The 27,541-nt window shown below is 35.7% G+C and overlaps 1 protein-coding gene across 2 annotated transcripts in view; it reads right to left on the reverse strand.

Moving 5' to 3' along the window:
• Positions 1–27,541, reverse strand: part of LOC117174480 (MMS19 nucleotide excision repair protein homolog) — a 185,269-nt gene that overhangs the window by 83,960 nt on the left and 73,768 nt on the right. For both annotated transcript variants that reach the window (XM_033363636.1, XM_033363635.1), the window contains exons 4-5: positions 22,633–23,227; positions 22,283–22,555 (exon numbers count right to left, since the gene is read on the reverse strand). In XM_033363636.1, the coding sequence (XP_033219527.1) occupies positions 22,283–22,555; positions 22,633–23,227 (868 nt within the window). The remainder of the gene's footprint in view (positions 1–22,282; positions 22,556–22,632; positions 23,228–27,541) is intronic.

The following is a 27,541-nucleotide window of genomic DNA, read 5'->3' on the forward strand; positions in this document are numbered from 1 at the left end:
GACTTTCATACATCACGTACATTATTGCTGCACATTATCACATCTAAATATTCCAAATTTCGAATATTCAATTTGCCCAAGTCTCATTTGCAATTACTACAGCAAGTCATTGATAAAATTCTTTATTTTTATGGTGAAAATAATAAAACATGAAAAATAAATTGCAATGAGCTTGACTGAATAATGAAAAGCCCAAAGAAGCGTCACCTACTTGACTGAACTAAAAGAATTAAATCTCATATGTTTGAAAAAATGTCGTTAGTGAATGTCAACCTCTGCCAATGATAATAATGATTCTTGCAGATCTCACCAAAAAATATAACCACATTTATTGCTCTGTTTCAAATGACGTTTGGTTCAAAATTGAGTTCAGTACAATCGAATACCTACCATAATCGATATGAATGAAATCGAAGAAACAACATGACGACGAAAGAAATATTGATAACGTTTTTCCCAAGATTTTTGTTTAAAATCATACAAATATTCGGACATGCTTTATTTTCCATAGTTCCATCTTTTTTTTGTGTCAATATAGAAATTGAGCCAAATAATGCTTCTACAAGTCCAGCTTAAGACAAATTATATCCAATAACCAGCTTCAACATTTTTTGACAATACACAAATAATAAAAATAACATAAATATATGTGAAAAATAATAAAATAGTTATAAAATATTCCTATTTCTAGGGTTTTTGGAAAAATCTTTATACGACAGTTTATTTTCAATAGAGAATAAATAAACAGTGGGATATGCAGGAAACAACTCGAAAATTGAAGCTAATTTGATTAATTTATTGAAAATTCAGCAATTTTGTTATAAAGTCTTTCTTTTTTGTTGAAAATTCATCTGTGTTGTTAAAAAATCGTTTTTTCTTGTTGTGAAAAATTCATATATTCAGGCGAATTTGGGATCATTTTGGTTAAAGAGCTCAACTGTTTCATTAAAAATTAATCTGTTTGATTAATTTTAGGATGACTGGAAGAAGTCAGAACCCCAACTGACGATGGGATTCCCTTATAAAGACCTTCAAACTTTTCTAAGGATTATGAACTAGGAGACAAATATCTTTTTAGGTTAGCATTTTGTGGGATAGAAATCAAATACTGCTTTTCTACATGAAAAAGCACCACAAACCAAAAGACACCTGAGTAGATGAATGCGTGCGTTTTACATTATGATCCTAATACCTATTTTCAATTTCAAATAAATATAGTGAATAAAATAAAAATGCGAATTCAAATATAGACTATAAAATTAATCTTGTTTTACTGTGTAAAATAATTTTAATAATGCACTTTTCCTTGCACCACCCTCCCCTTTATTGCCATATTTTTCCTCAAATCTGTTGTTAAAAAAATTTCATATTTATCGCCACTTTATCAAGATTAAAAAGATATCAAGTGTTAGTATCTTTCTTTACTGATTTGAATGATTTTTTGCATTTGAAGCAGAATATTTCTCGGTTTTTGACCTGGCCAGTAGTTGCCATAAAATAAAAGTGACTCCAAAAGACTTTTACCAAACTGCCTTTTAAACACGCCATGGACACTATGAGTTCGATCGCGTACCTTTTTGTTTTAAAGAATGCACCTGAAACTTTCTAACGTGAAATTGATCTCGTTTTAAAGAACGTTTTTAAGAAAATTAGAAGCAACAAAAAATTTTACAATTCCAAGAAACCTCAAAACATAAAAGAATCTGTAGGACTTGATAGATATTATATGTAGAAGATTCATAGAAGCCTTGTTAAACATTGCAGCTCCACTGAATAAATTATCCAAAAAAATATGTAGAACTTAAATGGACAGAAACTCAACGAAAGGCATTTGATACGCTAAAAAATAAATGGTGTAAAGAACTCTTATTACAAAGACCTGATTTTACTAAACCCTTCTTTTTAACACCAATAATGTGACACTTTTATCAATTATTGGCGCCTCCACAAAATCGATGAGGCTTCAACTGTAAAAAATATTATTTTCGCCATTTAAAAAAAGGAAGTTTTTTATATATACTTGAATGTTTTTGACTTAAATTTATTTTAATTAATTAAGTAATTTATTTATTTAATGAAAATTTACAACGGTCGAAGATAGAAAAACTGCTGATCCAAAACTGCATTAGTACTAAGAGGTCCACATAATACTAAATACTGTTACTAATGAGTAATTTCTAGTAAATTATTTGGATTATTGACGGCTTTATCAACAAAAATAAAATATTTCCTTAAATACAGAGGCGCTTCATTTCTAGATATAGTAAATAGCAAACTGCCCAAAAAAAATTGTCTTCTATTCACGACAGGCAAGAACCCAGCTCTCTCCCCACGTAGAGTAATGTATTCAATTTTGAGTAAATTGTATATAAAAGGGTTCTAGCTTCCTATTCGGTTCATTAGTTATATCATCGTAAGCAATACATCCATAATCAATGAAGGGTAAAATCAAATTCTTAACTAGGAGAATCGTAGATAAAGTACGTAAAGAGTCTTTACTTTTATTTAATTGTTGTAGAATTCTGTACTTTTTCTGATAAATAGACATCACATGCTTCTTTTAAGACAGAGTGCGGCCGAGCAAGTATACTAAATCCCGGACCAAATCTAGAAAAATAATATTAACATTACCAACCCTCAAAGGAGGAAAGGTAACGAGTACATTCAAGGAGGAAGAAGCCAAAGGCCCAATAATATTTAATAATAATTTGGAATCATAAGCGTATTTAAGGTACTTACTAAATTTAAGATCACGTCCAAGACCAGAGATTTACAACTTAAAAAGCGTAGATAGAAGTGTGGACCCCACTCTCGACTAACACCCATTCAGAAATGACAGAATTAATAGTCTCTACACTTTGTGAACGATTACTAAAATAGGAGGCAAACCATTTTATTGCCGAATTGGACAATATGAATAATAATTTATTTTGTTGTAAGAGTAAACTATAATTCACTGTGTTAAAAGCGTTAGAAAAGTCAAAAAGTACCACAACCATTCTTGTTAATGCATTAAGGATAGAAATTCCATATACCTGGAAAAATACCGCTTTGTTGACATGCATTATGAATCTCTAATAATATTGGGAAAATAACTGGGAGAGCTAACCGAATCATTTTTATCGAGATTCCATCCATATCGATCGCATTAGAATTAACTTCCGTTGCACATTTAAGGAAATCCTCAGGAGTAATGTAAGAAAAAAAATCATATTCATTCGAATGTTCGCAAAGGTGAATTGGAGGCGGCACTTAGAAGTAGTGTCGCAATGGGTTTCAACATAGATGCATTAAGGAAACAATTAGCATAGCAATTTTGATTAGGAGATTCCTGTTTGGGTAGAATTAAATGCTGGTTAGGTAGTGTTATTTTATAACTAATTGATTACAGGTGGATGAAGTGAGAACGATGCACGAGGAAGGAAGGAGAGTACATGAGGTGGTCAAGAGAAACGGCATGGAGAGTGAGAGAGAGGGGGGGGGGGGAAGCAATTGCCAAAATTGACGAAACTTAAAAAAGTGATTCGCGAAAGAAATTTGAAAAGGTAAACAATTTCATATTGCATTACCCATTGAAGGAGAACATGAATATTATCTTACAGAAACAATGAGAAATATAAAACTAAACATATTCTCCTTACAAAATTTAGCAGAAAAATTAAAATAATTTATTATAACAGAATTAGACGCAAACATTTTTGGGAAAGCAGGAAATTAGATATCCAAAAATACATAAAATTCAGCTTACAAAGACAATTAAAATGATTAGTTTATGTCAAAACGATAAGCCTGATGGTTATTACTGATGCACCCGCTACAGTGTTCGACAAAATTTCTATGGGTATAGTTAGTCCACTTCCTTAAACAACATCTGGCAATATAAACATTTTGACCATCCAGGATAATTTCACAAAATATTCATTAACCATATCCCTTCCAAATAAGCAAGCTAGTACTATAGCCGACGCCTTTATTAAAAGACTTATTTGCATTTATGGTTCGCCAAAAGAAATATTAACAGACCATGGGAAAAATGTTCATCATTTATTTAGAAGATCATTTAGATCATTTAGATCATTTAGAAGATCAGATCTCTTAAAAGATCTCATTATTCACTATCAGAGTACCTTAAACAATTTGTGAACACAAATTCTTAATGGGACGAGTGGTCAGAACTAACAACATTTTCTTATAGCATAATAGTACATAAAGGCACAAAATAAACTCTATATGAGCTAGGCTTGGGAAGCAATAAAATTAATAACAAGACTATATGAAAAACGGACTGAATCGAGACAAAACCTAATAACAGCCAAAGAAATGTCTAGAATCTATTAAGAAAAAAATATCAACCCTAAACATTTTTAGATATGAGATGAAGTATTATTACTAGAAGGAGAAAAATTTAAAAAAAAAATCAATAATCAATATTCAGGCCCTTATCAAGTACTCAAAATTGCAGGAAGAGAAAATGTAAAAATAAAAATAGACAACACATTAGAAGTTGTACATATAAATAGGGTTTAGAAAACTCTCATATGGATAATCGAAAACAAACAAAAAATAAAGCAAAAAAATCTTCAGTAATATTTTTTCTCACACAAAATTACGGATTCAATTACAAAAATATAAATATTACTTTAGCAAAGAATACAGAATAACCATATGAGCAAAGAAATAACATTTTGTTTAAATTAAAATGAGTCACTAATTAAGCATTCAAGGAAAGACAAATTAAATATTTATAAGATACGATGACATTAAAATAATTTAATTCCCTTCCTCTTTCATTGATTAATTTCTTACAGATTAGGAAGTACTATCCCTTTCAAATGATATAATCGTTGATACTAATCCATGTATGCATTTATTTTCTAGGATCCAGCCATTGAGACCGAACATGTCTTGACATTCATTAATAATTACCCTATTAATATTATATATCAAGGACGCCATGCAAACAGAACATTTGTTATATATCCGCAAGAAATCGAAAATAGAACAGAAATTTGTTTTGAGCCTTTGAGGAAAATTAAATTTGTTTTAAATCACAATTATTTACTAACATTTCAAGAACGAAAAAAATATTCCAAATTGGAAGTTTCTAAATGACAAGTTATTTTGGAACATCTCCATATTACAATAAAAAACTACTTAGCTAAAATTCTTTTATCTCTATAGTATCTTCACTAACAATACGCAGAAAACTTCTGAATCCATACAGAAAGTAACTTTTTCTGAAAGTATTATTTAAACTCTTTGACATTAAATGCTATTTTACAATACACATTTGATATTTTCTTTGCGTAAGTAAAAACAATTTCTCTACTTATGAGAAACCACATTAGGAGGTTCATTATTTATTAGCATAAACGGAATAATGAACGTTTTTTTACAAAGCAGGCAAATAAATATAAAAACCTCGTTATAAATTTGCTGCAGGCGAAATGTTTTAAATAAAAAAATAGACTGGAAATAATTTAACCACTGTGTTGGCAATGTACAATAAACTTAATACATACTCTATCTCCTGCGAATATGTGTCGGGATTGCATACAAGAAGACGTAGACCAAAAGGTGCCTGTTTTGCTTGGATATGACATAGAAATATGAAATAATTATCAACGCCTAATCAATTGCAATCTTGACAAGTTTATACAAAAATACGAAGATATGCTTTTAAATAGTTTATATCTCATATAATCACAATTACATACAAACAACGGCTTAAATTTGCCTTTAATAACTAACACAGCTTCTTTGTATAACCGCAATATGAGACACGTTCTTCCTACGTTATGTAAAATCTTGTAGAACCTGTTTCAGTCATGAATTTTGTAAAAAATAATTATACATAGGAATGTTATTACAAAATTATCAAAAATAAGCGAAATAACAAAACAACGATGAAAATGAGAAAACAATCAAATCGAGTACCTTGTAACACAATGTAAATAGTATAAAAGAAAAATTTAAAGTTCCGCATTAAATAAGGTTCATATTATGAAAATTTTCAGCCATAACCACGTCTCACGACCGTGAGATATATATATAGATAGATAGATAGATAGATAGATAGATTTTTTTTAGAGGATTAAAAACGGTGAAATGCTCATGCACTAACCACATTCGAACCTTGGGGACCACGAGCCCAATATATGCACATTACGTGTATATACATAATATACATACACGCGAGATGCACACATGGGCGCATAGTCCACAAGAAACGAAGGTGAGTGTGGGACTTACCAAACGGCACTTACTCACTAAAATCTTAACTTCTTACCTACACAGTTCGCATCGGACCGTGATATATATGAATATATATATATATATATATATATATATAGATGTATCTATCTATGTATCAGACAGAGCTCCGAGGGTAAACCCGTTCCCAGCTTTTTCAGCCCGCCCCTCCACGCACGAAGCGCTGGAAAAAAAACTTTATGGTAACAAATATTTCTGAGACATCAAAAGTTAAGGAGCAAGAAATGAACACGTTAACGGAACAGGCAATGGACACGACAATGAACACGGAATCGGAAACAGAAAAAAGAAACAACCAAGCTGACCCTTTCATGAGGAGAAGCTCAATTTTAAGGACTCTTCCGAGGAATAGAACCTTCTCGCTGCCCGAATACAGCCAAGTAGGTGGTCTTATGGATGAGCTAACAAAAGCAAATGCTCCTAAAAGAAAGAGAAAAGGAAGCACGCGAGAAAAAGCAGTCACAGGAGGTGATATCGAAGAAAGTCGTCAAACGCAAGCGATTGAAGAAATCCTTTCTCTCTCAAGAGATCTGACAAATTTGATCTCTACCATGTATAATGCCAAAAAGGAATTGGATGAGATAAGCAGCTCTCTGACTCTCCAAGCGGAAATACTCCACTCTAGTATCTCCAAATGGGACAATAGAAAGAGAGAGAGAAAGTACTTGAAGGTGAAAACGACAAACTCCGTAGGCAACTTCGGACTATGGAAATTAAATCACAGACAGAGAAGGAGGATCTACTTCGCCAAACACAAATTTTACAAGCAGAACAGAATCCCACTAGTAAATGTGAGCAATGCTTGGAAGTACAGAAGCTAAGGCACGCATGAGGGAGCTAAAACATGAGGAAACTTTCGAGTGCTTTTCAAAAATAACAGAAGAGGACTGGGAGGAAAAGGTTTTTCAAAAAGCTAAGTTTAAGCAAGGCCATATATGGGAAGTTCAACACGAGGCAGACATTATTTTGCCCTGTAAAGTAAGTATTTGATCGAATTGCCATAAAATAGACGCAGCCATAGAAAAATATGGGTGTAGAGAAGGCCTCACAGTGCAAGGAAAAAAAGCAGGCGAAGTAGCAAGGATGCTACATTCCCTAAGCTTCCCGGATGCGGAAGGGAACTTTAAATATTTGACTATGAGCATACTCTACCCTCAACATGATGAACTCGCTAGTGAACACGATGGCAATGATAAATTGCTATTCCAGTCGTTAAAAGAAACAAAAAAATATCTACTACAAAATAATAAGAAAATACTCGTTATTCCAGATATAGATGGTGTCATGGGTATTGTCTTCATGCGAATGCTAGAATTTATATTTGGCGTCTCTGATATCCAACTGGAGGTGTATAGACCTTTTAACAAGAAGCCAGGCACAAGAGTAGGAGACAAAAAAATCGGTAAACAAAACGTAAACCCCACAGATGTCGGAGTGAACGTTAAAGGCATACGAAGATCCAAAAATGGTGATCTTCCACTGATGGTCCAGGATACTGGCAATAAGGCGGAGGCGCTAAAAAAAGAAATCACAGAGAAATTCCCCTCAGCCTCTACCTCTCCTGAGGAGAAAAAAAGTTCTTCACATAAGGTGAATGGATGACGTAACAACTGCCGATAAGATAAGAGAAGCGGTGTCGAAAGCAATAAATGTCCAAATACAAGATTTTGAGGTTAGAGCCCTACGACCTTCCTATAACAGTCAATAAAATGTGACGCTAATAATGCGTGAGTGCGATGCGGATAAACTTCTAACGAGTGGCAGAGTAAAAATCGGTTGGACGGACTGCAGAGTAATCGAAAGATTATGAGAAAACAGCTGCCCTAAATGCTGGGGACATGGTCATGCACGGGCAAATTGCAATGGACCCGACAGACAAACTGTGCATGAAATGCGGAAAGGAAGACCACAGAGCAGCTGATTGCAAGAACAAACCTTTCTGTCTCAGCTGTGGAAAAGAGGGACACCAAACAAATAGGCATGGAGGCCGCAAAGAAGAAGGAAGAAGGACGAGACACCATCGCTGCACACGAGTAGAAATGAGAATTCTACAAATAAACACCAATAGGAGTCACTCTGCCGTCGACTTGTCTCTAGCCACCGATAAAGACATAGAAGCCCAATTACTAGTACTATGTGAGCCTAATATAAAAGCCATAGTAGGTAGAAGTGATTAGATATATGATAACGAACTAGATACAGCCATCAAGATACAGCCTCACCGAATAGGGATACTGAGGAATTGTCGGAGTACCTAGAACAATTAGGTAGCCAAGTTAGAGCTAGGTTGAAAGAGGCAATAATCGTGGGCGACTTCAATGCTAAATCTCCACAATGGGGTATGAACTGCACAGACAAGAGAGGAGAAGTGGTTACTGAATGGATAGCCCAACTCGATCTCATTGTAAGTAACGTAGGAGAAAAGCCAACATTCGTAAGGTTAAACTACGGATTGATCCTTGACATAACGCTCGCTACAGAAGGTATTCCAAGTAAAATATCTGACTGGGAAGTTAGTGAAAAGGAATCCCTCAGTGATCATAATTACATCACCTTTTTGATCAAAGATAAATCCCGTGATCTATGTAAAAGTAATGCAAACAGAGGATGTAATCCCAAGAAAATCAATATCGAAGAGAAACGGCGAGCCCTAGAAGGAATAATAGCAGACCCCATCACAACATCAGCCGAGGGATTCTCGAACGTAGCACGAAGAGTCTGCAATGCCTCCATGGCAAAACTCAAAGAATTCAAATAGCGCCAACTCATTTACTGGTGGAACCATGAAATTTCACAGCTGCGGCAAATCTGCATTCAAAACAGAACGAAATATACAAGAGCCGGAAGGAAGAACAACCCTACACTGAGGCGTCTTCTTTGGAACAATTTAACAGAGAGCCAGAAAGATCTGCAGAAAACCATAAAGGTGGCAAAGAAAGGAGGCTGGTCTACTATATGCGACGAAGTAGATAACGACATATGGGGTAATGGGTATCAAATTGTTAAAAAAAGACTTCAGGGATACCCACCCAAGCCTAAACTGACCATGGAAGTCACAGAAGAGGTGGTAAACACCTATTTCCAACACATGAACCAGTGCAGTTTATCCAAAGTGAGATTCTTAACTTTCAATTGTTCACGGATTAACTGAGGTTAGCCAGTGCTAAAATAAAAAGCAATAAAGCACCAGGCCCTGGATGCATCCCATTAGAAATGATCAAGCAAATTGCGGAAGGCAAATTTCCTGAAATATGGAAAAGGTCAAAGCTTGTTCTCCTAAGGAAAGGAAACAAGCCAATTGGAAACCCTAGCTCGCTTAGGCCGATTTGCCTGCTAGATGCCGAGGGGAAACTATACGAGCACTTTATACTTGGAAGACTTAAGAACGAACTCGAACGTTCTGGCGGCCTCACAAAGAACCAATACGGGCTTAGAGAAGGCTGTCAAACAATAGACGCTATCAGGGAGGTATTAAAGAAAGCAGAAGAGGCAGATGCTTATTCAAAAACATGCAAACGCTTATGTGCCTTAATCACACTAGACGTGAAAAACGCCTTCAACAGTGCCTCTTGGAAAGTCATTCTTGATAGTCTTAGAAGAAGGCACATAGCTGAAGCACTAATAGGCCTAATGTGCTTCGTAGACAAATAAGTAGTATGCATGAAGATCAGATGAAGCTGCTGCAAACAAGAAGGATGAACGCCGAAGACAAATGCAAACAATGTAAGAAACTGTAAGAAAATGTAAGAAACGCAGAAGTCTTTGGAAAAACCAAAATAAGACAATGACATATTTGGAAAGCACCAGATGACTACACGATCATACTGCCTTGTGATGTTCAGATCCGGTCAAGAAATAAGTATCTGAATAAAGCGATAGAAATATTTGGTGGCAAGGAAGGTCTACTACAGCAAAACAAGAAGGAAGGTGAAACAGCGAAAATGCGACACTCCCTAGGGTTTCCTGCTGCTGAAGGAAACTTTAAGCAGATTACTAGAATCATATATTACCCAATACTCAGTGACCAAACATTAAATGGGGGAAATGATGAGATAATATTCCAGGCCTTAAAATCTATGAAACAACAGGTGGTGACAAATAAACAAAACAAAATTGCCGTTCCGGAAATGGAGGACGTCACGGGACTTACATTCGTACGAATGCTAGAATTCCTGTTTACTGACAGCACCGTGAAAATCTAAAGATTTAAAGTAGCCCAGGGCAGAAAAAAAGAAAACACGGACGCTAAAAGCCTCGCTCAACTAAAAAATACGGTGAAGACGCTGGACGAAAACACTGAAAGTAAACGTCCAAAGAGAACAAGGAGCGACGCTCTGCTCGTACAGATGAAGGGGCAAAATTATGCAGACGTGCTGAGAAAGATCAAGCAGGCTGTGAACCCAGAAGACCTTGGCGTAAACATAAAAGACGTAAAAAGCACAAGGAACGGTGAAATTCTTCTCACGGTACAAGATGGAGCAAAGATGGCAGAAGCATTGAAAAGAGAGCTAAAAGAGAAAACTCCCAGATCTGCAGACGTCTCTTCTCATACGAAGGAAGATAATATATATCAAAGACATGGACGAACTGACTACTATTGATGAAGTCCAAAAAGCAGTGTGCAAACTTATAGAAGCCAGGGTCGAAGACTTCGAAGTAAGAGCACTCAGACCAGCCTATGGTAACAGACGAAACGTGACGCTTGTAATGAACGAACGCGATGCCTACCGGCTAACGCAGACAGGCAAAATTAGAATTGGCTGGACAATCTGCAGGGTCATGGAAAGAGTAAAATAAATACGATGTAACAAATTCTGGAAGCAGGGACATGAAAGAGTAGTCTGCAAAGGACCGGATAGAGACAAGCTCTGCTTAAAATGTGGAGAAGAAGGGAACAAGGCAGCCGAATGCTCCAACAAACCTTTCTGCGTGTTCTGTCAGCAAGAGGACCACCAGTCAAATAGCACTAGAGGATACACAAGAAAAGACAGGAGCAAGTCGGAGAAGTCAGGTGCTCTTTCAATACAAGATAAGAATCTTTCAAGAGAACACAAATAGGGGTAGACCGGCTCTTGACCTGGCACTTCAAACAGCCAAGGAACTTGGAGCGTGTATTGTAGTCCTCAGCGAATCGAACAAGGGAGTTATGAAAGAAGCCAATGATTGGATATGTGATGATGCCCTAGACACAGCTATAAGAATAACTGACACAAAAATCCCCATCAAAAGCCATGGAAAAGGTAAAGGTTTCTCCTATGTGGAAACCCAAGCAGCCAAAATATGCAGCTGCTATGTCTCCCCAAACAAGGGGCGGGAGACATCAGGGAGCTGGCAGAGACGCTGCAAGAAATCGGTGACCTTCTCAGGGCAGGCCGGGCAGAAACAATTATTGTGGAAGACATGAATGCCAAATCGCCACAATGGGGAATAAAGAAAACCGACAAACGAAGTGAAATAGTGACTGAATGGATAGCGCAGCACGACCATGTTGTTAACAACAACGGAAAGAAACCTACTTTTGAACGCCAGGGATACGGGTCAATATTTGACTTAACCCTATCTACAACAGTTATCAGCAATAAGATTACTCATTGGGAAGTCAGCAACAAGGAGTCACTTAGTGAGCACAACTACATAACCTTTGTGATTGAGAACAACATGCAGCTGCCGAAACAGATACAGCGCGGAAAAGGCTGAAATTTTTGGAAAATAAATCAGGATTAGCAGCTGAAGGCAATACACAGCCTAATCGAGAAAGAATGTACGACAAGAGCAGAAGGTTTTTCGGCTACGTTAGAAAATATATGCAACGAATGCATGCCAAAGGTAGCATCGCATAGAAAGGGACAACCAATGTATTGGTGGAACCAAGAAATAACAGAACTTCGCAAAAACTGCGTCCAAAGCAGACGTAAGTATACGAGGATTGCCAAAAAGAAAAGCATACCCTTGTATCAGAAAAACAATCTGTGGATCGCGTTCAAAAAGAAACAAAAAGATCTCCAGGGAGCCATAAAAGCTTCGAAAAACAATAGCTGGCTATTAGTATGCGACGAAGTCGACAGGGATATATGGGGAAAAGGGTACCAAATTATCAGGAAAAAACTTCTGGGAAACCCACCCAGGCCCGCTATGACCACGCATACAGTAGAGAATGTGACAAAGCACCTCTTTCCAACCCACGAACCCGTAATATTCAACCGTGAGATGTCGACAAAATTTACTGACTTTACAAAGGAAGAACTCAAAATGGCTAGTCAGAAAATCGAAACGAATAAAGCTCCAGGCCCAGGCAGAATACCACCTGAAGTGATCAAACAGGTAGCTCAAACCAGGCCGGGATATGTCCTCAGAACTTACAATATGTTAGCGGTTAGAGCAGAGTTCCCGAAGATATGGAAAAGTGCGAGGCTAGTTTTGGCGAAAAAAGGCAATAAACCGGTAGAAAAACCTGGTTCGTTTAGGCCAATCTGTCTTCTGGATGTCGAAGGTAAAATGTATGGGCACCTATTACTGAGCAGGCTGAACCAAGACCTGGGTCGCACTGGTGGTCTAGCACCAAATCAGTTTGGCTTCAGGGAAGGCCGACAGACAGTAGACGCCATCAAGGAAGTAGTAGCAGCAGCTGAGCAGGCAGCTAACTATTCAAAACAATGCAGACGCATATGCGCAGTCATCACTATTGATGTCAGAAACGCTTTTAATAGCGTATCATGGCAGGTTATCCTCGATGAATTGAGGAGAAGAGGAATCGATGAACACCTAATCAGTCTCGTAGCGTCCTACTTCACTGATAGGGCAATATTAATGGATACCGAAGGGAAAGAGAAGGAAAGGGTGGTAAATATTGGCGTTCTACAAGGATCAGTTCTAGGCCCCACCCTATGGAATATACAGTATGACGGTCTCCTAAGGCTAGAACTGTCCACAGGAGTTAAACTAATAGGTTTTGCTGACGGCGTCGCGCTGGTAGTCGTTGCGCCTAACCAAAGCATTATAATGCAAAGAGCAGACGTAGCCATTCAAAGAGTGATAAGATGGATGGAGTCAAATAAGCTAAAAATAACCACGGAAAAGACTGAAGCTGTTCTACTAATGTGAAAAAGGAAATTATGCCAGATAACCTTCAAGGTACAAGGCGTTGAAGTCTCTCGAAGCAAAGCTCTAAAACAGCTAGGAGTATGGATTGACACCAAGTGGACATTCGGCGACCACGTAAACGCAACATCGTGTAAAGCCGAGAAAATAATGACAGCACTAGCTGGATTAATGCCAAACATCAGAGGGCCAAGGGCATCGAAGAGAAAAATCCTAGTAAGCGTGGTCCACTCCCAGCTACTATATGCAGCACCAGTTTGGTACACAGCTCTGCAAAACAAAGAAATGCTGAAGAAATTAACAAGAATCCAAAAAGTCATGGGAATCAGAGTATGCAGCGGATATCGTACGACCTCTGCAGAAGGTATAGGAGTGATGGCGGGAATTGCCCCAATTGAGCTCCTAGCACAAGAAAGAGCAGATACATATAATGGCCTGAACTCAGACGAAGCACGAGAAAACCTGCTTGAAAGGTGGCAGGAAAAGTGGACCAATGGAAAGCATGGGCACTGGACCTGGAGGCTGATACCGAACCTGAGAAACTGGGTCCACAGAAAACAAGGCCAGGTGAATTATGAATTATCGCAGGCACTCTCAGGTCATGGTTGCTTCATGACATACCTCCATATAAGGAACAGATGGGATACCGAAACATGTCACTACTGCAACGGTACTGACGACGTAAGCCACACACTATTTAGTTGTATAAGATGGAAAGATAAGAGACAGGCTTTTAAAAATAAGACAGGTAAAAATTTTACGCCAGACAATATGATGACCACACTCTTAGAATCGACTGAGGGGTGGACAATTACAGAAGACACAATAAAAACTATAATTGGCACGAAAGAAAAAGAGCATAGAGACTTGAAAGAAACAAGAGATGAATAAATAAAAAAGACAACACTCGCATTGAAGTAATGCTGAGGCGGTTTCCGATGCGAAGTGTGTAGGTAAGGAGTTAAGGTTTTAGTGGGTAGGTGCCGTTTGGTAAGTCTCACACTCACCTTCGTATCTTGTGGACTATGCGCCCATGTGTGCATCTGGCGTGTATGTATATTATGTATATACACGTGATATGCATATATTGGGCTCGCGGTCCCCAAGATTCGAATGTGGTTAGTGCATGAACATTTCACCGTTTTTACTACACTAGGTCACATTTTGCTTCGTCAACCCCCCCCCCCCTTTTAGCTGCGGACGTCTTTTATGGACGGTCCCTATCTATCTATCTATCTATCTATCTATCTATCGATCTATCCCCTACCTAAAGGTGTTCCCGCGTTGTCGTCGCGGTAGGGCTTGATCTCTCCTCTAATGACTTCGGCGGCTATGCTGGCGGTAGCGTAGCTACTGATAGGGCCTCCCAAGCCAGGCAGGCAAAGAAGGAAGAGGAGAGGGACTAAGAGGAACATCTAGGGGAAAGAACCCCGAAATCAAACTAAAAATGAAGGGTGTTGATAAAACAAATATACCCCAAGTGAGGAAAGATCTCACCGTCGATTCCAATCGGGTGCAAGCCCCGGTAGTCGACGCCGGCCCCGCGGATTTGGGGGGGGGGGGGCAATCGCACAACTTGTCGGTGGAGGAGATGGAAGTTCTGGCGGCTATGGACTCTATGAGCAGGACACCGCCCAGAACAAGGACACATTCGCTTGGCGAAGAAAGGCATAGGGCTATGAGAAAGAGGCCAGACAGCAGCTCCGAAGAGGAAAGCACAGCGTTGCCTTTGAAGGCAGTGGAGTGCATTGACTTTATAGAGCGTGTTACTGAAGAAGTGTTCAAGCTGGAGAAAGTCCTGTCGACAGCGTATAAGCCAAAAAAGGACCTATGCGATATCAAAGATAATTTGATATATGAGGTGAAGCTGGTAGGCTTCAAGAAAATCGCTACGTGGGTCAGACGGGTTGGCGGTTACTCTAGAGCTGTGGCTGACGAAAAGCTGCTACGTGAGATCGAGTACCTCCGTCAGCAGCTTGACAAAGTCAGCGCTAGTTCCGAGAAGCTCTTAGCGAAGCACCAAATGAAAAGTGATACTCCGAAACAACAGGAGAAAGTTGTGAAGGTTGCTCCTGAAAAGCAACCACAAGCGAGAGAGCCAGGAGGCTTTGTCCAGGTCGAAAGCCGACGAAGACGAAAGAAGGAGGAGAAAAAGAAGAAGGAGGAAGCTGCTGCTTCTCGCAAAGTTGCCGTGGCCAGCAATCCCAATGCAGGTGGAAGAAGAAAAAAAGAGGAGAACTCGCGGCGAGGCTCTTATCATCAGGCCCGCCCCTGGACAGACGTATGCGAGCATCCTGAAAGATGTACAGACGTCTGTCAAGCCCGAGGAACTTGGTGTCGATGTCAAGAACATCCGACAGACCAAGGCAGGGGAAGTTCTCCTCGAAGTGAGAGCCAAACCAGAAGAGAGAGTCAGCTTTGGCGACGCTCTAAAGGGAGTGTTGGGGAATAAAGGTGGCATTAGGCACCTAATCCCAAGAACAAAAGTGTTAGTCCGAGACCTGGTTGAAACGACCGAAGTGAAAGATGTGCAGAAAGCACTTAAGGATTTACTCGGGGAACACGTTGGTAGTTCCCCAAAAATAAACCTCACCAAAAGGAGCCTCAGAGGCTGCATCCAAGCCTTCATAGAGTTGGACGATGCGCCAGCTGCCAGATTGGAGAAAGTGGGTAGATTAAAGGTGGGATGGGTGAGTTGCCAGGGGAAAGCATTAACTGCGGAAACCCGGTGCTACCGCTGCCACGAGTTTGGACACATAGCCCGAGACTGTGAAGGAGAAGACCGGAGCAAAATTTGCTGGCGGTGCGGCGAAGAAGGACATAAGTCGTCAGTCTGTCAAAACCTGGCAGCACGGCGTCCGCCTTCGACCTTCAAGAAGAAAGTCTAAAGTAGATTCCGAAACGAGTTGCGACTGAGCGTAGTGCATTTTGGACGGAGAGCGCCGCTATGGTGCATTGGCCCGTGACCTAAGTCTCTGAAGTAATGTGGATCGACCTATCTACCCATCTACCCATCTACCCACCTACCCACATACCCACCTACCCACCTACCCACCTACCCACCTACCCACCTACCCACCTACCCACCTACCTACCTACCTACCTACCTACCTACCTACCTACCTACCTACCTACCTACCTACCTATATATATATATGTATGTATAATTAGAAATTTGTCATAAGGACAACCGCAGGATTTCGCCGGGAGCGGATGCTAATCTGGAAAATTGCACCCGCTTTCAGTGAAATCGCGGTAAAATTTCAGCCACAACGTTGTTTTGTTATTTCGCTTATCTTTGAAAATTTTGTAATAACATTCCTATGTATAATTGTTTTTTACAAAATTCATGACTGAAACAGGTTCTACAAGGTTTCACATAACGTAGGAAGGACGTGTTTCATATTGCAGTTATACAAAGAAGCTGTGTTAGTTATTAAAGGCAAATTTAAGCCGTTTTTTGTATGTAGTCGTGATTATATGAGATATAAACTATTTAAAAGCACATCTTCGTATTTTCGTATAAACTTGTAAAGATTGCAATTGATTAGGCGTTGATAATTATTTGATATTTCTATGTCATATCCAAGCAAAACAGGCACCTTTTGGTCTACGTCTTCTTGTATGCAATCCCGACACATATTCGCAGGAGATAGAGTATTTATTAACTTTATTTTACATTGGAAACACACCGTTAAAATTATTTTCAGTCTATTTTTTTATATAAAAAATTTCGCCTGCAGCAAATTTATAACGAGGTTTTTATCTTTATTTGCCTGCTTTGTAAAAAAACGTTCATTATTCCGTTTATGCTAATAAATAATGAACCTTCTAATGTGGTTTCTCATAAGTAGAGAAATTGTTTTTACTTACGCAAAGAAAATATCAAATATGTATTGTAAAATAGCATTTAATGTCAAAGAGATTAAATAATATTTTGAGTAAAAGTTACTTTCTGTATGGGTTCAGAAGTTTTCTGCGTATTGTTAGTGTAGATACTATAGAGATAAAAGAATTTTAGCGAAGATTTTTTTTTTTGCGGATATATAACAAATTTGCTGTTTGCATGGCATGTTCTCGATGGCTGGATCCTAGAAGATAAATGCATACATGGATTAGCATCAACGATTATATGTTTTGAAAGGGATAGAACTTCCTAATCTGTAAGAAATTAATCAATGAAAGAGGAAGGGAATTAAATTATTTTAAAGTCATCGTATCTTATAAATATTTGATTTGTCTTGCGTTGAATGATTAATTAGTGGCTCTTTTTAATTTAAACAAAATATTATTTCTTTATTCACATGGTTATTCAGTATTCTTCACTTAAGTAATATTTATATTTTTCTAATTGAATCCGTAATTTTATGTGAGAAAAAATATTATTGAAGATTTTTTTGCTTGTATTTTTTGTTTGTGTTCGACTATCCACGTGAGAGATCTTAACCCTATTTATGTGTACAACTTTTAATGTGTTGACTATTTTTATTTTTACATTTTCTCTTCCTACAATTTTGAGTACATGATAAGGGCCTGAATATTGATTATTGATTTTTTTTTTAATTTTTCTCCTTCTAGTAATAATACTTCATCTCATATCTAAAAATGTTTAGGGTTGATATTTTTTTCTTAATAGATTCTAGACATTTCTTTGGTTGTTATTAGGTTTTGTCTCGATTCAGTCCGTTTTTCATGTAGTCTTGTTATTAATTTTATTGTTTCCCAAGCCTAGCTCATATAGAGTTCATTTTGTGCCTTTATGTACTCTTATGCTATAAGAAAATGTTGTTAGTTCTGACCACTCGTCCCATTAAGAATTTGTATTCACAAATTGTTTAAGATACTCTGATAGTGAATGATGAGATCTTTTAAGAGATCCGTTTTGATTGTGGATGAAAGTGCTGGTTTTAAATGGTCTTATTCTGAATCTTTTCGCTGATCTTCTAAATAAATGATTAACATTTTTTCCATGGTCTGTTAATATTCCTTTTGGCGAACCATAAATGCAAATAAGTCTTTTAATAAAGGTGTTGGCTATAGTACTAGCTTGCTGATTTGGAAGGGATATGGTTAATGAATATTTTGTGAAATTATCCTGGATGGTCAAAATGTTTATATTGCCAGATGTTGTTTTAGGAAGTGGACTAACTATACCCATACAAATTTTGTCGAACATTGTAACGGGTGCATCAGTAATAACCATCAGGCTTTTCGCTTTGACGTGAACTAATTATTTTAATTGGCTTTGTAAGCTGAATTGTATGTATTGAATTGTATGTATGCGTCTAATCCTGTTATAATAAATTATTTTAATTTTTCTGCTAAATTTTGTAAGGAGAATATGCTTAGTTTTATATTTTTCAATGTTTCTGTAAGATAATATTCAATTTCTCCTTCAATGGGTAGTGCAATATGAAATTGCTTACCTTTTCAAATTTCTTTCGCGAATAATTTTTTAATTTTAGTCAATTTTGGCAATTGCTTCCTTCCCTCTCTCTATGCTGTTTCTCTTAACCACCTCATGTACTCTCCTTCCTTCCTCGTGCATCGTTCTCACTTCATCCACTTGCAAACGATTCCTTATATAATACGTTTCCCTTTCCACTCCATCTTTCCAAACCTACGTATGTTGTCCTTCTCCCACCAACACTACCTAACCAGCTCACATCCCCCCTCTTCCAACAATTTCTTCTCATATTTACTCGCTCAACTGCCCATTATAATCCCTAAACTCATTTTCCTGTCTCCCTCTTGACAATATAGTCCAGCGTATTCTTTTCCAACCCCAGTGTCCTCTTTATATATCTCTGCTGTATTCTATTTACCCCCCCCCCACATACCTTCCACCCCCACTTCTCTACTCCATAAAATGAGACACTCATCACTAGCGAATCGAAAAATTTTATTCTCCTTACAAAATCATCTGCGAACAGCCCCTTTACCAGCCTCCACACCTGGCTCATCACCACATCCTCTTCCCCTGAACACCATTATCTCCGACTTGTCCACATTCAAGTCTAATCTTTTTTTGTCCAAGTATCTTCTCAACCTTTTCATCATCTCCTTTAAAGCCTCTTCGCTCATTGCTGAACAGCACTATGTCATCTGCATATGTGATTATATACCTCCCTTACCCTCTCAATCAGGCCCCTCTCCACTCCCCTCTCTTCCGTCGCGACCTTCTATATCCCCCTATCCATTCTACTTGACTATGATATTTTTGTCAACAGGTGCCGAAAATTCGATAACGTACATGGTTCGCTTACACACACACACACACACACACACACACACACACACACACACACACACACACACACACACACACACACACACATGTAACATTCCACAAGAGAAGGGACCTTATAGGTGATTCATTCTTCCCTTTGAATCTCAATAACAAATCCAAATTGACGGATAAAAATTTAATTCTTTTTTAATAAGAAAGGGTGATTTTGCACCTATCAATATCATCAAAAATCTGAAAATCTATTTTTTAACCCTAAGGTTCTTCTTACAGTTTGCACGATTTTCTTTATTTAAGTTGAAAAAAATTCCGACATCGCCAAAATAACAGACGTCCTACTGATGATGTCATTTTTCAAATCACGTGTATTTCGTTTCAAAACTTTTTTTTTTGGTAGGAAATTAATCTTCTTAGTCAGGCAAAATGACAAATTTGTTACCATAAGGTAGGGATTTTTTTAATTTGTATTTTGTGGTTTTTTATATCAAGAAAAGTCTTGAATTTTCGTACAGTTTTTTGAGGCGTGCATTTTCGGTATTTCTCATAGAAAAAATATTTTTTTATAGATTTTTGTGAAAATACCACTTATTAGCATTAAACTGGGAAAGTGGAATGCAATGTTAAAAATTTTAATAATGTCACTTGAGCTTTTTAACCCTGCGAGCAGATCGCTCTAGGAATAGGCTGCTCCTACCCTAAGAATCTCTAAACTGATATCGCATTTTACGTCAGCAATGGAATTTGGTAACTTAAATTGAAATGGATACAACACTTCACACGAATATTCCTTAATTTTAATTTTCATACTCATTGAAAAAAAATGTTATATATAAAAATATTAACTTAAAACTAAAAATACTATATTGTTACACTAGTCTAACTCAGAAACAGAACAGTATCATGGAACTGCTTGCACTTCACTTTCACCACAAACCCAGTTTCATAAAACTTAAGCTTCTAAATTTTTATATGCTTTCACTTTTTTTGTAGTGTAACAACTGTGAGATTAAATAAAATATGACACTATATCCACTATTGTCACCGAGGGGACCAAACTTAAATTTTCACTAAAATCTTTATCTCTAAGAGCATATGGATCAAAGTTTCGATTTTTTTTTCAATTTTTGGATATATCGGGTCTTGACATCTCCCGAAAATGCTCCCAAATATTCACTCTGCATTTAGAAAAAACAAAAATGATTTTTTTAAACTTCGGGAATACATGCAAACTATAGGGGCATCTGGAGGCTGTTATTCCCCCGAGGGCCGCTCGGAGTGCGTGACGTCACAAATGAGAATGCTCTATTAGGTATTTTCAATTAAATATCCAGCTAACTTCACTTCATGCATGGAAAAAACTTTATTTTTGTAATATCTTCGTAATAAATAATAATAATTATTATTATTTTAATATTTCATTAAATTGTTCTTAAAAAATAAAAACTATTTTTCAAATACACTTAAACAGAAAAAATCGTTTTTATGAAGATATTAGTAAAATACAGCAAAAATTAACCGATTCCGATGCATTTGATCAACTGTTTTCCCCTTAGCATTTAACGAAGTGAAGCCAGCTGGTGGATGAAGTGAAAATACCTAATTAGGTATTTTCAATTAAATTACCAGCTAACTTCACTTTGTTCACTGCTGAGAGAAAAACAATGTACCAAATGCATGGGACAAAACTTTATTTTTGTCTTATCTTCGTAATAATAATATAATTACTATCATTTAATAATACTATTAAATAGTTCTTAACAAATAAAAACTATTTTTAAATATACTTATATAGAAAAAATTAGTTTTAACGAATATATTAGCAAAATAAGGCAAAAATGGACCGAATCCCATGCATTTGGTCCATTGTTTCCCCTCAGTAAGCAACGAAGTGAAGTTAGCTGGTGATTGGAGCGAAAATACCTAATTCATAGTAATTCCGTATGAAAAAAATCGATTCCTCTGGATATGTATTACAATTTTTTAAATTTTTTCGACAAATAATCTCATTTATTAGAATTTGTGGATGAGGCACTTTTGGCCTAATTGAATGCACTGACCAAGACAGGATTCGTTTTTTTAAACAAAATCTTTACTGTCATACACACATACTGCTTCATTGTCCTAATTTTTACTTCCTTCTTCAAATCTTTTTCTTTCGCATAAGCAACTATGTTCGTTTTTCCATATCTTTAAAATTTACAGTTAACATTTTTTAATATACGTGAATCCCGTTTTCTGATTCACTTAAACGAACTGAGAAGCACTTACATGAATTGAGACAGGGCGAATCAAATGAAGTGAATTAGCTAACTTTAAACTTTTGCGGGGTTTCTTAATCTTTCCAATTCATTTCGTATCAATAAGGAAATTTACATGCAAAATGTTTAAAGTTATTATTTTTTAATTTTTTATACTCGAATTATTTTAATTATACGTAGGTAATTATTATGTCTAACTATCAATAGTTTGGAAGGAGTGTTAACTTGGTGGGTCCGCGGAGCAGAACCTTGACGCAAATCAGGTCTTACTTAAGTAATCCATAATTTTATCTTTAAAACATTACCTCATGAACTTAAATACCTAGATAGACGATATATTTCTTAGTATTTATTATTAGCAAAGAAGATTTTGAGTCTACAGTTACTATGTTCAGTATTCACTCACGGTCGTTTATGTTGAATCTGCTGTTGATTGTTTTTAGGACCTCAATGGGATAAGATTCAGCAAAGCTATACAGACAAACATGAAAAGCTGCTAACGCATTGTCACAGCCGGTTTCAATTTCATTCAAGACTTTTTCGTAGAGCGTCACACGTTGCGTTTCGTTTAAATATTCCCTCTGCGCAATGAGTCCTTGTAACACTTTGGTTTGGACTTCAGGAACTTTGGTATTTAATTCTTCTAAGTAGAATGATGGTACATCTGTCAACGCTAACTCTGGGATATTTGAAATTATAATTTAATCAAGAATAAGCGAAATATTAGTAACTTCATAGATTTAGTAAGAAACTCACTTTTGATTGAAAGTCCATACTCAGATGCAATAAGAATGAAGCTATTGAAAGTGTCCATTAAAAACAATTTCTCTTCTAAATTATTCTTGGAAGTATACTGTAAAAGGCACAAGGGTAAAACAGCGCGAATCACTTGTGCACACATTTCTTCACTCGACATCGCTACAGCTTTCAAAAGTTCCTTTGCATTTTTAATGACACTAGTCCGTGCGTTGCACATCGTCCATTTTGCATTTGCAATGATTTCATCAACAAAATTGCAACATGCGACTTTGTCTTCCTTCAAAACTTTCATTAATGATGTCGTTGTCCTTAAAGCGAAGCTTCTCACTACGCAATCATCATTCTGCATAATCTCTCGTTGCAAAGCTTGCCAGATTTCTCGTAAATGTGGCTCCAAACCTTTTACTCCGAAGGTAACAGCTCCTTGAGACAACACGTTCAATGAATCTAATTTGGCTACTTTAAAATTAGAGCCAATTTTTTCTACCAAGAGTGGTAGACAAAACTCAGCAAATTCAGGAATCGCACATAAACATGGAGCTAACGCTTCTGCCAAATCTTCGCGAGTGATTCCACATCCTTCGGTCTTAGGCTAGAAGTAGATATAACTATATTTTTATAATATACAATACATCGTAAGGTACTATTCATATCAGTTACAGAAAAGTATGAGTGCGTTTAAAACACTTAATCAAAACCCTTTACCTGATTTGACACTTATTTCTATTCGAAACTTCGCGCTAAAATTGAGAATTATGGAATAAAATAATTAATGTTTAGTTTTCGTTACTTTAATAATGTTAAACAAAATATTCAATGCAATTGTAATTTTTTATACTCACAATTTAAATTCCCTAAAAATTGTTTTGTTTATAAGTAATTCAAAATTAAATTTTGAAATTCAGACTTAAATTTATCTAAAGTATATATTAATTATATAATTGTTATAATCACATACAAAATTATATCACAATAAAGCAATGTAAAATATTAAAAAGTAGAAACAAATTCATGCGTCCTTGGGTTTATATTACCTAATATGAAAAAAAAAAATAAATGTTTAAATCTATAATAACAAATTTTTCAATATTAAAAGTTTCAAAAATTGTCAAATGGACTTAAATAGTTGATTAAATTATTGTATCTAACAGATATACAAAAAATAAATAAATTACCATTTTAACAATCTGTTAATATCAACACAAAGAATGTTTCGCCGTCTGTTGCTAGAGACCTTTTCAAAACTTTGCTATTAAAAATTAAACATTACTTTTTATTTAAAAACTTTGTTTTCGAATAATTCACTTTTAAAGGTTTATAATTTTACATTTTGAACGGTAAAATGAGGAAAAATTAATTTTTTTATTTTAGAAAATTTGAGGAATCAATTAAAATTTTTCTTAAATGTAATAAGAACTAAAAAATTCTACAATTTCAGCAGTTTTTACTTGAAAAATTGAATGTAGTTTAAAGTAGTATCAAATTAAAAATTATTTTTATTTAAAAGCGCTAATGCTATTTTGAATTTATGTTACCACGTATTTTTATTATTATTGGCACTTTTTAATTATTTAGTATTATTAATGTCGAAAACATTTATTTGTGAACAATTACACAGCCACACAAAAAAAGTGTGCGGATCTGGTAACAAGACACACGTATTCGTATGGATCTTGGTGTGCTGAATTCAAATTCGGTATCAAAAATCACTCATCACGTCATGGTTGAGCCATAACCTCAAAAAATGACGAAAAATCATGCACTGAGGCAAATAAATTTCAAAATAATGCCAGTGATGCAAATTTTCACTTTAAAAACATGTCGACAACTGTGAAGGATCAACCCCTGTCTGATATCAAATTATTTAACATTACTTTACCCAACAGAACCTGACCTCACATAACCTGAATTAACAGAAATTTATTGAACTACACGCAAAGCTCTGGAAGCATATTTTCCCAGTAGCAAATTACATTATTATATTTTTACAAATTACTACATTACATTACATTATACATTACAAAACTTGACCTAACCTAACCGATTACGCTGGCAACCCTGTTCTTGCGTACTTTCATAATTTGACATTAATAGCAGTAAATGTCTGGAGTTTCGTAACCGCTTTTTGCTAGCATTATTCGCATGTGTCTGTAACCAGGGCACCTCCACGTGGTGACGGTGGGCAACGGATCCAGATTGGCTGAGTCCCTGGGTAAACGGCGTTCATGCCCTCATGGCACACAGGTACATTACGATGCAGGGAAAAACCCCAGTATCCGCGTCTGGTCAGGGTGGGAAAGCGGGCTCTCCGATGTCGTCATCATGCAACCGTAGCTCTTCATCAATGGATCACTTAATTGGTGTACAGTCTCATGCTACAAGGAAAAAACCGCGAGCATTTCTCAATCGCAAGCCTGCAAGAATAGTTCAGATTCATCCTGCTACATTTGCAGTAAATATGAAGTGAGCAGTTTGCTAAAATCAATCGACGAGGAAGTGAAAAGTCTTTACGAAAAGTGTTTTAACCGTAAATTGCTACACCAAGAAACAAAATGGGTTCCCCACGTCATTTGCAATTCCTGCAGACTTATGTTGTATTCGAAGGTGCACGATTGCCGGTCGGAGCACTTCGGCGATTCTATTTATATATCTATCTGCTAACTGCTTTGAAATAAATTCAGGAGATTAGGATTTTAAGGGCATGTGACACAGTTAAATGCCTATATTACCAACCTCACTTTTTCAGTCCACTGAATGTTTTTTTGAATCTAAGAACTTTTTTTGTAAATAAAATATCGAGCTGAAACTTTGGAAGATGTATTAGAGTACAATAAAGTACGTTTAGGTTCTGCATTTTGGTAGGAATTTCACTGAAAATTATTTCATCTTTTTTCCGAACCTCAACATTTTTTGAACGTTCGAACTTTTTTTATAAATAAAATATCGGTCTCAAACTTGGAGAAATGCAAGAGCCGAAAGAAAACTACGATTAAGTACAAAGCTTAATAATAAAAGATGTAAAAAAATATATTTTAACAATCAATTCCAACGGCATCAGCCGGTAACGTTGTACACGAAAATACGAAACCTGGCGGCCACTAGACGAGGCTTATTAAGCTTTGTACTTAAACGTAGTTTTCTTTCGGCTCTTGCATTTCTCCAAGTTTGAGACCGATATTTTATATATAAAAAAAGTTCGAACGTTCAAAAAATGTTGAGATTCAGAAAAAAGACGAAATAATTTTCAGTGAAATTCCTACCAAAATGCAGTACCTAAACGTACTTTATTGTACTCTGATACATTTCCCAAAGTATCAGCTCGATATTTTATTCACATAAAAAGTTCTTAGGTTCAAAAAAACATTCAGTAAACTGAAAAAGTGTGGTCGGCAATGTAGGTATTTAGCTGTGTCACATGCCCTTAATATTTCCAGATTTCGATGCTGACAATTCTCATGATTTGAATAGATCGCGCGCCTCTTGATATGCGTATATTTTGAGGTTATGTTATTTCATGTAAAAAATATAAATTATATAAATATTAATACTACTAATATAAAGCGACTTAAAATAAACGAATTCAATTTATAATTTAAAAAGTTTCCAATTAAAAAAGAATTGTAATTAATCTATTTTTATTGAACAAAATGATTCAGTCTTTAACATTAAAAAATTTCTTTATTTATTTTTCAATTCAAAGCATTGAAAGTAAGTTTATATTTTTTAACCATAAGTTCTTGAAGTATTCCATTTAAAAATAAGTTTACACTGTTTTGTAAAAAACTCATCTTTTTGGCTTTGAAATTCAACAATTTAAAAAAAATCCTTATTGACTGAAAAGTCAACTCTTGTGTAAAATTAATATCTTTTTGGATGATTTCAACAGTTTTTCATTAAAAATTCAAACTTTTTTTGTTGAAGATTTATCATTTTAGTTGAAAATGTAATTAATTTGTTGGAGATTTGTTATTCTATTTTTTTTTTTTAGTTGAAAATTAGATTATTTGATAGTAAGTTCTTTCCTAACATTTTCAATTGGCAAACAAAATTTTTTATCTCTAAATAACAGTGCAAAAATATTAATCTGGAACAACTTAAAATAAAAACAATGTAACTTTTATTTTTAAAAGATTTTAGTTAAAAAATTAATTTAATAGTTCAATTTTTAATGTTACGAACTGAAATTTTTTTGAATTATTATCATTTTGAACCTTAAAAATAATAGCGTAATTTGTATTTTTTAACCAGAAATCTCTAAAATGTTAAAGTCATAAAAATTTAAAAATGATAATTTCGTATTTTAAAATAATTTAATTTAAAAAATTGTAAAATTAAAAGGTGTTAACAGTTTGTGTTTTATACATATGAATTATTGAGCGTTTAATGAAATATTTCTGAATTAAAAATTGGTTAATCTTCAGTTTTAAAAGTTTAAAAATCAAAAAATGTCCACCTCAAAAAAATCATTTTCAGATTTAAAATTTTGAATTTTCCAATTTCATCCTGAAATTTGAATTGGAACAGGAAATTTTTCAAAGCAATTGTATGTATTTCTGAATTGGATCAGAGATTTTTTGAAAAAAAATATATAATTCAGATCTGGGACATGCCATTATAAACAACTATTAAAAACTATACAAATTTGAACAGAGTGGTTCGAAATAGGAAGTCTTGAATTGTTAAAATTGTAATGAGCTAAATTTTAAGTTTGAACGCTACAATTTTAATTTAGAATAATATTCAAAATTAATTTAAAAATTGAAATTATTTGAAATTATTTGAAACACGATGTAGATTTTTGCTGATTAAAAAAAAAAGCTTTTAAGAATTGTAAAATATTTAAAAAGAATAACAAAAATTGTTGTGATTGCTAAGAAAATTGAAAATGATTTTTTAGTTTGAAAAA

Source organism: Belonocnema kinseyi, chromosome 6, assembly GCF_010883055.1.
Source record: "Belonocnema kinseyi isolate 2016_QV_RU_SX_M_011 chromosome 6, B_treatae_v1, whole genome shotgun sequence".
Taxonomy (NCBI): Eukaryota; Metazoa; Arthropoda; class Insecta; order Hymenoptera; family Cynipidae; genus Belonocnema; species Belonocnema kinseyi.